This window comes from Triticum aestivum, chromosome 7B, assembly GCF_018294505.1.
Source record: "Triticum aestivum cultivar Chinese Spring chromosome 7B, IWGSC CS RefSeq v2.1, whole genome shotgun sequence".
NCBI classification, from domain to species: Eukaryota; Viridiplantae; Streptophyta; class Magnoliopsida; order Poales; family Poaceae; genus Triticum; species Triticum aestivum.
This window is the reverse complement of record NC_057813.1, coordinates 439,458,009-439,470,975: the sequence shown is the minus strand read 5'-3', so window position 1 is coordinate 439,470,975 and position 12,967 is coordinate 439,458,009. Positions and strand designations below refer to the sequence as shown.

At 43.0% G+C, this 12,967-nt stretch overlaps 1 protein-coding gene and 1 long non-coding RNA gene across 23 annotated transcripts; one reads left to right on the top strand and one right to left on the bottom strand.

Moving 5' to 3' along the window:
* Positions 1 to 420: 420 nt before the first annotated feature.
* Positions 421 to 8,060, bottom strand: LOC123157459 (uncharacterized). Of its 20 annotated transcripts, none has more exons than XR_006478996.1 (5): positions 7,243 to 8,060; positions 6,787 to 6,894; positions 6,584 to 6,692; positions 4,246 to 6,408; positions 421 to 4,117 (listed from the first exon to the last, which is right to left on the bottom strand). It is a non-coding gene; the product is annotated as an uncharacterized lncRNA (long non-coding RNA). The 20 variants fall into 20 exon arrangements; XR_006478988.1 differs by lacking the exon at positions 7,243 to 8,060 and having other exon boundaries at positions 421 to 705; positions 2,038 to 2,081; positions 2,802 to 4,117; positions 6,584 to 7,236; XR_006478987.1 differs by having other exon boundaries at positions 6,584 to 6,894; positions 7,243 to 8,059.
* A 344-nt stretch (positions 8,061 to 8,404) lies between these two features.
* LOC123161115 (leucine-rich repeat protein 1) lies at positions 8,405 to 12,722 on the top strand. 3 transcript variants are annotated; one of them, XM_044578965.1, is made up of 5 exons: positions 8,405 to 9,048; positions 9,413 to 10,211; positions 10,728 to 10,799; positions 11,215 to 11,358; positions 11,440 to 12,722. In XM_044578965.1, the coding sequence occupies exons 2-5, from the start codon at positions 10,105 to 10,107 to the stop codon at positions 11,567 to 11,569; spliced, it is 453 nt and encodes a 150-aa protein (XP_044434900.1). In that variant the 5' UTR covers positions 8,405 to 9,048; positions 9,413 to 10,104; the 3' UTR covers positions 11,570 to 12,722. The 3 variants fall into 3 exon arrangements, with proteins under 3 accessions (XP_044434900.1, XP_044434901.1, XP_044434899.1); XM_044578966.1 differs by having other exon boundaries at positions 8,407 to 9,973; positions 10,079 to 10,196; XM_044578964.1 differs by having other exon boundaries at positions 8,407 to 9,973; positions 10,079 to 10,211.
* The last annotated feature ends 245 nt before the right edge of the window (positions 12,723 to 12,967 follow it).

Below are 12,967 nucleotides of genomic sequence, written 5' to 3'. Positions count from 1 at the left end.
GCCAACAAATGGATATACTGAAAACGCTCTCACCCGCTTATTGTACATAATAAAGCAATAATCAACATAATAATAAAGCAACAATCAACATACATGCAACCGCATACAACAACCTAATTGACTAAAATGCCCCCTTTCTTTAATTTCACATCTGCAATACATGGCAGCATGCCTCCTCAAGTAGCTCTCGCCGGGTCTAGATTGTCTATGTTTCTTTACTAACTTATTTGTAAGAGAACTGTTCCATCCAAATGGAGGATGTACTCACTTTCTAAAGAAATATAAGATTTTTTATTGATAATATAGTACAATATTAAAGTGGCCTCGTACATGTAGAGCCAGGAGTTTACCATACATGCTATGAATTTATATGTGTATCCTTTCTTCTACCTGTTATTGAACATGCGACACAACAAGTCCTCATAAAGAAAGTTATAGTGACAATTATTCTCAACAGAGGGAGTATCTACAAAACATACTGCCTTTTTATGTAAGCCGTCTATTACATAGCACAAGTAGAAATTACAAAGTGGTTACGAAAGGAGGGACATGTCCCATCCAAACATTGCTACCCCAGAAAAAAAAAAGTCTGGGCAACCGCCGCAGGATCATGTTTCTTTTTTTTTACAAACTCTGTTGACTTCTGAAAAAACTGAGGCAAAGTAGATGCAAAGTGACCTGATTTCTCCATTAACTGTTGGGTTTCTGCAAGCAGAATCATGTGTAGTGTGTTAACTGTGGTGATTGGTGATTACGACAGAACAGTCAAATTCGAACATCATAGCAAGTAGGGAAAAGTATATTTTTCATCCCTAAACTCTCTCGAAAGTATAGAAACGGTCCCTTAACTTCAAAACCAGCAAAACTTAGTCCCTCAATTCTTTAAACCGGATAACTCGAGTCCTTTGATTTAACAAAAGTGGTTTTCACGCTGACTTGCATGGTTTCACCAGTCATCGCCCATGTGTGGCCGAGCAACAACGGCAAACCGGGCGAGCCGCCGAAGCGGGTGCGGCTGACGGCGTTGGAGCGGCGACAAGCGTAAGATCTTCATAACGCCAAAACAAAGGAAAGCTTCCAAGCGTTTCCAAATATAAAAAATTAACAATCTTCAAATCAATTAAAGGAGTAATCATTTCAACCCCAGGAGGCCAGAATGAGGAGCCCTTGTTGAACTCATTTTTCACAAGAAAAAAAAGGAACATATATAAGATAACAAGAAAATCTACATCTCCTGAAATTAAGTATACATACAACAAAAATATATGTTATTTTACCAAAACAGTGAGAACAATTACTTCCTTGAGATTTCTAAGAAAAATATTCCTATTAGTTTTTCCCCAAGCAATTAACAAGAAATGGTTAGAAAAGTCACAATATATTCAATCTTAATGTGACATGTGCAGGTATGATCATTAAAAGTACAGACCGACTTGATCATGCAGATACTAAAGAAAGAAAACAACCCTGCTTATTCACCAATCCTAGAACCCTACAATGAAAGTTTCACGAAATAATTACAAAAACCAACAGTTCTTCATGGAATTTACACCTGACATCTACTATGGTTTTAGAAATATTTCATTAGGTAAAAGGTAGAGGATGTATGCATATCTTTTGAGCTACTCTCAACCTCTTAATGTGACATGTGCATGTTTGATCATTAAAAATACACATTGGTCATGTAGATATTAAGGAAAGAAGAAAAAAATATAACATTAGCAGATCATTAATGTTGCTACTACACAATATCTACAGCGGCTTGTTGTTGCTCTTTGTGTCTCCTATAAAATTGAAAGTTGTTTTTCGAATCAAAGCTTAAACCATGAACGTTGCTAGAGGAACAAAATTTTGAATGGACAAAGCGAAAAATATTCAAGACCTTGCTGGATTAAGAACCACTAATATCTAGATAAGGTCAAATGATATAAGAAGACATGAGGTCAAAATGATCGCAGTAATAGCTCCGAAAGTAGAAGAATGATACAAGAACACATCAGTCAAATGATATAAGAAGACATGAACATTGTAGCTTACTGAAGATTGTCCCATTTTCCTGCCTAAAGCTTGGTCCTGACCTCCTGATTAAAAGATGCAATTAGGAAATGAGTATATAGTTTCTTCGCGGATTCAATACCATCATCGCTGGTATATTAAATTAGACTATATGGAACACTGTATGTCTTTGAAAAATTCACATTAAAATTAGGTAATAAGTAGAAACAAAAACAAGTACTTACTTCCGCGATATATTTTAATAGATCACTTTTGTCATTAGCTATATTTAGCTTTTAACTTCACACATAAAGAATAGGATAAGCGGCCCTCAACTGTATAAGATCATAGGCTATACAATTATGTAATAAAGGAACAAGTCCATAAATATATCCATCCATAATGTTTCCAAATTTTACCCAAATTAGGAGCATTTTCTAAGATTGGTACTACTCCTAAGGTAAACCACAAGAGTGATGGCAAAATAAGCAACACAATAGGTGTACATCCAGAACAACAGTTCTTTGATCATTGGCAAAATTATATTAGAGATAAGAAAGATCCATGAACAATTTTATATATATATATATATATATATATATATATATATATATATATATATATATATATATATATATATATATATATGCATATGCCTGATAATCTCTTGTGTCTCAACATCACTACCGTCCAGTAGGGACCAACAAAATAAAGTGTTAACCACCTATTTCATACAATCAGCAGCTGAATAGTGAGGAGAGGCCAACGAGCACCGGCTGCTAGAAGATTGAGGGCGGACATCTTACCATCCATAGAAACTTCAGTTTAGGTTCAGAGATGACCTCCGCGACAGCAGCTCCTACTCTTGTGGCCTAGGCGATGGATTCCGCTCTGGGGCGACCATGACATTGACTCCGCAAGTGGCTTCGGCTCTGGAAGCGGCCACAATTGTTGCCTTCGGCTCAGATCTACTCCCTCCTGCGCAAAAGGGGGCTCTATGGCCCCATCTCGCCTCCATCCTTACCGGGTACATCCAGTTTCGCTCATGACTGAGTGATAATCCTCATATTTTGGCAAGCCTAAGAGTTGTGGTGTAGTTTTTAAGTTTCCTATGTCCATATGGAATAGAAGAAAATGAATCATAGAGCGATATAAAAATGTAGCTCTTTCACGATTGTACAGAAAAATATAGCAGTTTCACAAATACAAGCATATTGTCCTTTTATGTCCAATGAAGTAAAGCAATTTACAATCAGTAAGCGAATCTAAGGAGCAAACGGATAAATGGTTACGATCTTGAAATAAGAACAGTCTATGTGTTTTGCTGCTATTCTTCTTGCTAATTCAAAGGCATGTTCGTTTTCAATAGGGATGCCACGGGCCTATCACACCATTTCTACCTGCACTTGCTAGCTACATATATTGGAAGTGCACTAAAAATTTCATACAAAGCTGCTTTCCTTACATAGAGGCTCCACGATTTATTTATTTTGTTTTGAGAAATCAAAAGTTTTATTTTTTGTTGGTCAATCGTAATCCTTTCACAGCAGCAAGAAACTACTGGATGAACTAATGAAGTCGTCTCTTTCAGCATTCTAACAACCATCAGGTCTGTGTCGCATGATAACAGACCAACATGCAGTAATACAAAGAGGACCCATGGACGCACATGTGCCCTGACATGTATGTTCCCTCATAGCATAGATCCCATTGGCTACAAGCAACTGAAGTTACTGCAAGGAGATAGTAGAAGACAATGGTGCATGTGGTTTTTGCCTCATACGTGGCCGAGATTTAGATAACATAACAGGGAATTGCCAAGATGTATATAAGGCCTACCCATCACAGGGAAGTGGCGCAACTACCTTGTACGGTTGGATGCATCAGGCCTCCGGGGAGAACTGCTCTGCAGAATCCCTCAAAGCGCTCACCGTAGGACACCCATGCTGCTTCTGCCGCCGCCCCCACTTCCCTCAACCCACTTCCTTCGCGCTCCTCGACCAACAGGACATACTGACGAACATTGCGCCACCGTCCGCCGAGGTCGATGGCGTGGACGTGCACGATGTGGTCGGCGACCTTGGCGGTTGCATGGTCGGAGTGTGCCCTGTGCAGGTGGCGGCTGGGAGATAAGAAGCGACGATGTGCAGATGTCATTGTAACATTCTCGGAGAAAAATAATAATCATTTGCATAATGAAATTATTTTCGGACACAAACCGTCGAGCACATGGAGAGGGATGCCTCTTACCTCGCAGGGCAGCACCTCTGACAGAAGATTCCCAACGACGACCCCCCCCCCCCCCCCCTCGCGACAAGCACGGCGTCGGCCAGCACACCTCGCCGTGTGTGTGCGAAATTCAGATAGCAGCAACAATACCAAAATTCAGCTAGCAGTAGGAGAGCAGTGGTGCAGCACCACATCATCGCTATCTCTCTCATTCTCCTTTTCACACCCAACCGAGCCCGTTCCTTTCTTATCTGCCTCCATCTTCTCCCCGACGGCCCCACTGGTGATGATCCCGCCACCCCTGCGTCTTTCCCATCGCCGTGCACCGTTGCTGCTGAGCGTGACCCGGCGGGCACTAAGTGGATGATGACAACAATGTGCTTCAATAAGTTTCTGTTGGTTACCTGCACAAGTTTGAGACCTTTTAAAGTACAACCACCTTTAATACTATAATTTAAGCAGGATTAAATGATGAGTACAAGAGATCATATATGGATCAGTGGTAGTACAAGAATCACAAAAACAAGTCTGAATGGATGAAAATTGTGACATAAGTAGCTTACCATGTCCCCGAGGCCCAACATCATGTTGTCATCAGAAGTGCTTCCTGGAACAATCCTCGATACCAACAAATTCCTAGGGACGATATGCCTCACCTGAAGCTCTATCTTCTTTCTTATCAGCGCAACCCAGGCAAGATGAACTCGTTTGCTATTGTGACCCTAACATTTTCTCTTCACGCCGCTGGCTCGCCACCCTCCTAACCCTCCTCTCCATAGCTCCTAAAGGTTATCAGTGGGAGGTAGCAAAACTGTGTCATTCAAAGGATGGTCGGCTAGATTGATTCCTCCAATATCACCGACGGCTCCGATGTCCCCTCCCCCCTACTGCCGCCGACGCCTACATGGACGGCTACAGCCGTGCCGGTGATCAAAAGGGCAAACATAATCTAAATGGGAATACCCTGCTAGCGAGACGCCGCAATAATGAGAGGTAGCATGATTTAGTCAGCAACACTATAGTCGAAACTAATATTGTAAAATAGTAAGTCATCAATTTTTATTTATTTAGTCATAGATACCTCTGCTTTATAGGCTGCCAACAACTATAGAGACTAATCCATAGGATTACTGGAATACCCATCCTATTCTTCTTGAATGGTTGCATGACATTCTTCCTCAAATACGAAAAGGCCTTGCTTCTCTACATAAGCTGGTATTCATTCCATTCCAATATTAAGGCATGCACCATTAGTACTCGTGTATGACATGATCAAGAGCACCGTTAGTAGCAGTGTACATACAAGTGCATAAAATTCAAAAGTACGTATTAAGAAACTATTTCTTGTTCAAAATTCAAGCTAATATCAATATGTACAGATAAACTTAAAAATGTTTCTAAATAAATAAATATTTTTATTCAAATCTGTTGCTTCACACCAGGAACCACAAAGAAATAAAAAAAAATGATATCATTAATCAAGCATTCCATGTCATCTAATAAATTTTGGGCAAACACATAGTCGATCACAGAATATTGTTAAAATCAGACTTATATATGCTTTTATCCAAACTTGGTAAAAAGGATATGGGGTATTTGCTCAAATTACATCATCAATAGCAAATGCAAATATAAGCAGAAGGCTAAGTTTCTAAGAGAAGAACCGAATCTTATTTATATTCGGACCATGAACCTTCAAGATATCGTGTAAATAACATGGAGAATACAAGTGAGTTTGCAAAGCATCAGACCAATATTGGAAAATGCCTATTAATTAAGGATGAGAGGGTAAGAAAGCATCAGACCAATACGGTGCAGATATTGATTGGCTTATGGTACATGTAACATTGAAATTGCCATGAAGAAGCTAATATTGTACGCACAAATGAGATCTCAGATACAATACAAATTGAGGAGCAAATCACAGTTTACCATCTGTTTGAAATTAATTGGCATAACATCGAGCAAATATCTCTTCAAAGCCAAACAATAAGCACGTACAGTAGATAGTAGCAATCAGACTGGCAGCAAATATAACAAACAAAAACAGAAGCAGTACCAGAACCACTTACCTGTGCACGCAGGTGGAGCTTATTACACGATGAAGCTTGGACTATTATTGCCTGAGCATGGCGCATCAATCTGAGGTAGCAGACCCAAGTAAATAGAAAGTTTTTAACCGTACTGCATCATTAAAAACGTAGTAGGAAATGTTTTAGTTCTTGCAATCTAGCATACGACCAGAGAAATGTGTGCGGTTGGACAAAACGAAATAAGACGGGAGACGGGAATGGAATGTTACAGGTTTTGTAGGTAGTAGAGATAGAGATATGAAGTCAGTTGACAAATCCATCATCACCTGTGCGCAATTGCTGCCGCTGTCGATGTCATTGTGCCATCACCCTAGGAGACGGAGGGCCGATTGGTGCACCTTTGGTAAAGTATCAATCTGATGTCCAGAACTTGAACTGCAAATTTCATAATCTGCGTAATAAGCTCTTACATAGTTGCAGTTTCTTTCAGAATGAGAACCTCTGCAGACAACACAATAGTGTCATGTACCTGCATCCTGATATGTCAGAAATTCACGCAATAAAGAATGTTGAACAATCAGAAGATTGTTGTGTGTACTTGTTGGACCAAATTACAGTGTCCTCCTTGCAGGCATACCTAGCAAGTCAAACCATCAACTCACTAAAGCTATCTAAGTCGCCGAACACTGTTCTCTACAAACATTTGTTTGAATATAAGAAAATAAATACAAATTTAAATTATGAAAAGCAAGGCAGCAGAGCTATTTATTGTAGCATGGATTAATAATCAAACATCACTAAAAAATGCATATGCATGTGATATTGGCATAGTTTATCAGAAAATTTTAATGTGCAAATTAGCAAACACCTTCTGTGTATAGCAGCATCAAGAGGTGAAAAACAAGTGAACTGTAGCATCATGGAACCGCTGAATCAAAGAGGATACTTAGAATGCAAACATTTTGGAGATGAGAACTCAATTAACCTTCAATCTGGCAGCAGCTTCGCATCATATCAACTTCATGGAGAAAAATTAACTTCTATGTTGGACTCGCCAACCATGGACTTGGCAGAGACGCCCTGCGGCTTCAGCAGGGTGGGATGGTCGGCCACTCCCTGCACCAGCCCCGCGGTGGGGTTTCCTACGACGCCAGAGATGCCCTGTGCCAACCCCAAGGTAGGGTTTCCTGCGACGCCAAAGACGCCCTGTGCGACGCCGGCGAACAACTTCAGTTTGCCGCGTTGCCACGGGCTCTTGCATTGTGGAACCGGCAACATCGGCACCTCCACCAGGAGACCCGACCATGGAGGAAAACGAGGAGAAGGCCGGGGTGAGCTCCTCCATGGAATCGGCAGCGTCGGTTGTGGCCACGGCCAGAAGGGGAACTCATGCTTGTTGTGGAACACGTGGGTGACGGCCACGGCCGTGGGGTTGGCCACGCCGACGCCGGTCCTGCCAGCCGCGGCGGCGGCGCGCAGCCTGGTGTGCCCGTCGAGGGACGCCACCTCGGCCGGCCCCACCCCGCACGCGGTCGCGCAGACCTGCCAGAGCGGGAAGTCGAACGCCTCGGCCTCGACGACATCGGCGCGGGAGAAGACGAACGCCCCGCACGCGGCCGCGCAGACCTGCCAGAGCGGGAAGTGGAACGACTCGGCCTCGACGGCGCCGGCGCGGGAGAAGACGAACGGAGGCGATGGTGACGTCTTGAGGAGGAGGATGGAGAGGGCATGAGGGGGGGGGGTCAGATCGGGGATTGGGGTCCGGCGGCGGTTGCGGCTGGAGGCAGGGAGACGAGGGGAATCTAGGGTTCGAGGGAGGGAAGGAGACCGGTGGGGTGGGGAGTGGTGGGAGGGGACGAAAAAAACCGGCGAAAAAAAACCAACGAAAAAAATCAGACAAAAATGATGGGACGAAAATAAAACGCGGAACGCGACCTACCAACCGAGACATTAGGAGTAGAGATAACGGTAGTGTCAGCAGAATAAGGTAGGGTGTTATTAAGTGACTACCTTAGATTGAGTTTATCGGGTTCACCTTCGCGCTAATTTTGCTAACAAGTCCCTGTATTTTTTGGTTTCAACCCGCAGTCCTTCCTTTAGTGACTACCTTAGAAAACGTTTCAACTTTATAGAAATACCCATATATTCATTTGTATTCATCCCGCGGTCCTTACCTCAGGTGGCTAATAAACGTGTATTCCACCTATCCAGCCGCTCCCTCTCCGGCAGCCGCCGCCGCCGCCAGTCCTCCCCAGCATCCTCTGGTCCTCTCCGCCCGTGCTCTCCCTCGCCTCCCGATCCCAGCTGCACATCCGACCCCGCACCCTGTCGATGAAGCCCCGGATCCAAGGATCTGCTCGAGCTCGGCATGTCGCGGGCCGACCCAGTGCTCGACACTTATGGAGAAGAACGCGGAGGCGTGGGATTCATCTCCACCGGATCGACGGCCTTGGCCGTCGGAACCGCCATGCCGACGCCTTCCTCTCCGTCGTCCGGCGCTCGGAGCCTTCGCTCGTCCGCGGCTTCCACCGCCCTACGCGGCTGCTCTGCACCCTATCCTGACCAGGTGCCGCGCATATGGCGACAAAGCGCGCGGCAGAGGACGGAGGGGCGTGTGGTCGTTGTCGCCGTCAGTGGCTGCACCGAGAGGTCTCTGCCGCCTTCTCCGGCCAGATCCAGCCGAACCTGTTTCACATGCATCTGGGCCGAGGAGGCGACGACCCGACCAGCCCAGTAGCTCAACACTGCCTTGTTGCCCCTGTTCTTCACCAGCAACAGTCTCCCTTATGCGGTTATTAATGTTCAAGCCATGCCCTTTTCCTTACATGAACATCAAACCTACGTTTATGTCCTATCTGATATGTGTGGTGGGCTGCTGCTGTGCGATTGCTAGCTGTGCTGCTACTTGTGGGTCCTTGTAGTTGTTTGGCTTCCACTCAATTTCAACATGTTTCAGATTTCCACAACAATTCCACATTGTCATAATGATTTACCTGCATCTTGGTCTCCTCAATACGCACCCCGAAGCACTTGAGAATCCTTTATTCACCTTGTCAATGCCTTGCTTTGTAAATTTTTTGCATAGTTATATGGATGAGTTTGATGGCATGAGTGTACGTTATTTGAAGCTTACCCATTAATCTATTGTTTCTCAGGTTTGTGCATTTCCAAGCCCTGCCTTAAGACACGACGCTGGAGGATGATGCCGACCATGGCGCGGACTCCAGCCAATGGGATCCGACATGGTAGTCTTCTCCAAGGAGCGGTGGTCGATGCCGACGAGTAGGGGCCCTCGGTTGCCAGCCCTCCTCCCGCTGCTATCCTCCACATCCCCGATGAATAGGATCCAGAGAAGCACAATGTGTTCTTCCTCCCTTATGTCTATGTGGATGTTGGGTTAATTTTTATAAATAGATGATGTAATTGCTTTGTTATTTCGTTCAATTAATAGTAAAATTGATGAGGCAATTGGAACAACCGAGCAACAATTTTACTTCAGATCGACGCCATTGAGGTCATCTCTGTCACTAGCAAGTTGCATAAGAAAGAGTGCAGCGTTGCAGAGGCATGAATGAAAAAAGTTAGTCTGGGAGACAGTTATAATTGTGAGTCCCTCAATTATAGAGCGGATCCAGGTGAAATTTCCTTGCATCGAAAGTCAGTTTGATCTAATTTGGATCATCACTTCGAGCTGTGCGCATCCCTGAATCACAAAGGTGCCGGGTCGTGGCTTCGGTTGCTTCTTCTTCCGGCTGTGGTTTATTGTTTTCCCTGCTTCCTGGTTTGACTGTTCAGGGTTTTGTTTGCCGGATTCTTTGCAGGTATTGCTCTTCTGAGGTTTAGGGAGATGGCAGAGGCTGATCCGTGTGGTGCTCTGCTGGATTGGGATGAAGGCCACGCTGGTCCTTCTTGGTTTGGCATGCAGTGCTCGGATGATGGGTGGGTCATAGGCCTGTGAGTTTTTCCTTTTTTTCCACAGAAAAAGATGGAACCCGTATTTGTCATTTATGCTTCTTTCGAACAAACCAACGCCTGATGTTGCATCATATTATGTATTTGTGGCTATTAGCAGAACTGCAGAATTATATTATTTTGTCCTTCGTCGTTGGAAGGATGATTGGCATTTTCTTGTCCTAAAATAAGACATTTCAATTGCATTTAGGGAGCATCTTTCTTTGGATTGACAGTTTGTTGGCTGTCCTGATAAGGAGGGTTCTTATTAAAACTTAAAAAAAAGTATCTTTTACAAAATCGCATATGGAGCATCAGTGTTGGGGATATCTTGTTAAACATCCAGTTCCCCTGACATGCATGAACTGTTCAGTATAGGATGCCCATCTTATGTAGCTATGTTTGCTCTGTTTACATTGTTTTCTATCAATTGTTATGTTTGCAACATTTCCCTATGCTCTAATTAATAATATGTATTTTGATGTTTTTGCCTAATTTGTGTGTGCCTTTGTTTTGTAGGAACTTGTCAAATCTTGGTCTGAAGGGAATGTTATCTCCTAAGATTGGACAGCTTTTTAATATGCATTTTCTGTAAGCATATTCTATAGTTCCTCTGGTGATGTTTCTTTTTTCAACACTTTGGTTTTGACATAACATGTTTCATGTTTTGAACCATAAGATGGTGTTTGGTGTTTCTGAAACTACCAACTGAATAAGAGTCATTTTGCACTTCGATATAGGCTTTCATGTTGAGCACAGTAGTAAAGCTGAAACTTTGTACTGTGTATGTTTTCCTGATGAGGCTTATGACCTCAGCTTTTGAGCTGTCCATTAAGGCACATCAGACCCACCCACCGAGTGCTTTATGTAGTTTTCCTATTGTTAGTACCATAGTAAATCTATCTGTTGAATTATGTATGTCTACATTTTTTTTGTATCCTATGCACTTGTGAAATGATGTTCGCCCTTCAAACTTTTCTGATCTATTTTCCTTCCATCCATACAGTGTACTGCACAAGAACTTATTCTATGGTATTATCCCTAGAGAGATGGGAGATTTACGAGAGCTGACGGTGTTGGATTTGGGGCACAATAACTTCAATGGATCAATTCCATTAGAGCTAATAAACATTTTATCCCTGGAATTTAAGTGCGTGCGAACTTTGATATATGTTTTTTTTCATTTCTGCTTAACTTCAAAACTTGACTGACCTTACTACTTGAATTGTAGCTTTCTTAAAGGAAACATACTTTATGGTGATTTACCTCTTGAACTAAATGAGCTCATCAGTCTGTGTGAGTCTCAGGTTCGCCATGGCAGGTCTTTCTCAAATAGGATGCACACTGCAAGGTTTGTCTAAGTTTTCTTCTACTTGCATATCTGAGAGTTAAACTCGTGATTATGCAAGGCTTGAGTTAAGTTTTCAAATCAAACAGGGATTTGAGCAAGCTTGATTTTGGTTAAAAAATCCCACCCTGTTCCTGCAATCACATGTATGTTAATGATATCTGAAATATTTGAGAATTATCTGTTTCGACTCAAGAAATATCTGACTTCTTTTAGGAACATTTCCTCCACAAAATGGTAAATTAAATCCGAGTCAGCATCCTTGAAACCCAGCCTAAACCCCCACAAATAACCTCACTCCGGACGAACCCTAGACCCAAATCTGTAGACAATGCCATGTTGAAAGATAGGCTTGCGAAGAATCGGCTCAAGAATTCCTGAGGGTACTTCTGTCTTTATCATATTTGTTCTCACACCTTGGGCATTGTGTTTTCCCACTGCAACGCACGCGTCGACCCACAGTCCTCATATTAAGTGAACCAGAAGCGGTACATGCGAGAGAAAAGAAAAACAAACCCAGCCACCAGCACGACCCTTCCTCTTGATCCCATCTGGACCTTTAGTATTCTCGGGATATATCTGATTATGATGATGTTCCGTACTGCTCTGGAGCGGATAAATATTTGGACTGCTCGATGTTTATAACCAATGAGACTACTTTTTTGGTTGTTGGCTGGAGGCTGGAGCTATCACTGTGACTGAAATTTTCTTTTCACCAAAGTAAATTTATATGGTCATCAAAAACCAATGACAGGTCAACACTTGTCAGCAGTTTGCAATTTGTATTATAGTATGAGTAAGCCAATGGTCAGACATTGTTGTTTTAGTTAGGAAATGTAGAAAACGTGGTCATGATTTATGTAGATTGGACAGTCCCTTCAAACTGCAGTATTCGATCTTGAGCGTACAATCTAACTATATGCTTCCTTATAGAAAATTAACTGATTAGTTTGGCCCGATCAGATTAAACCAGGTCTTGATTTGAAGGTCCAGATAGGGCAGCTGGCGCTGGTTTGTTTGTTGTAATACTAACTATGCTATTTAGACAGAGACATGTGGTCTTTCTCATTCCTCGACATTTTCCTTTGCTACCAAGATTTTTCATTCTAGGTTGTGTGTGGCACCTCGGCTCAGAGCAACCGGTATACCATGCATTGCCAGCCCATAGACCATGACTTCTGGCAACACACAATATCTTGGTACAGAAAACAACCACTTTATTGATGCTAGCGGATCAAATTTTACATTACAACAGGTGGCGAGGCCAAGCGGCACACACGGTGCGGCTGAACAATATGTGCATTATTTAGTGAACATAAAGGGGCCTCGATCATAACAACTACGCGGCAGCGGAACAACATCGTAGCGGAAACTCCATAGCATAGGGACACCGATGTGGACACGATCTAGA

Excerpts from the sequence above, each read along its gene's own strand:
- LOC123161115 (XM_044578965.1), top strand. The coding sequence starts at position 10,105 with ATGGCAGAGGCTGATCCGTGTGGTGCTCTGCTGGATTGGGATGAAGGC. Across the intron at positions 10,212-10,727 it reads GATGGGTGGGTCATAGGCCT|GAACTTGTCAAATCTTGGTC; the intron begins GTGAGTTTTTCC and ends TTTGTTTTGTAG. Across the intron at positions 11,359-11,439 it reads ATTTTATCCCTGGAATTTAA|CTTTCTTAAAGGAAACATAC; the intron begins GTGCGTGCGAAC and ends CTTGAATTGTAG.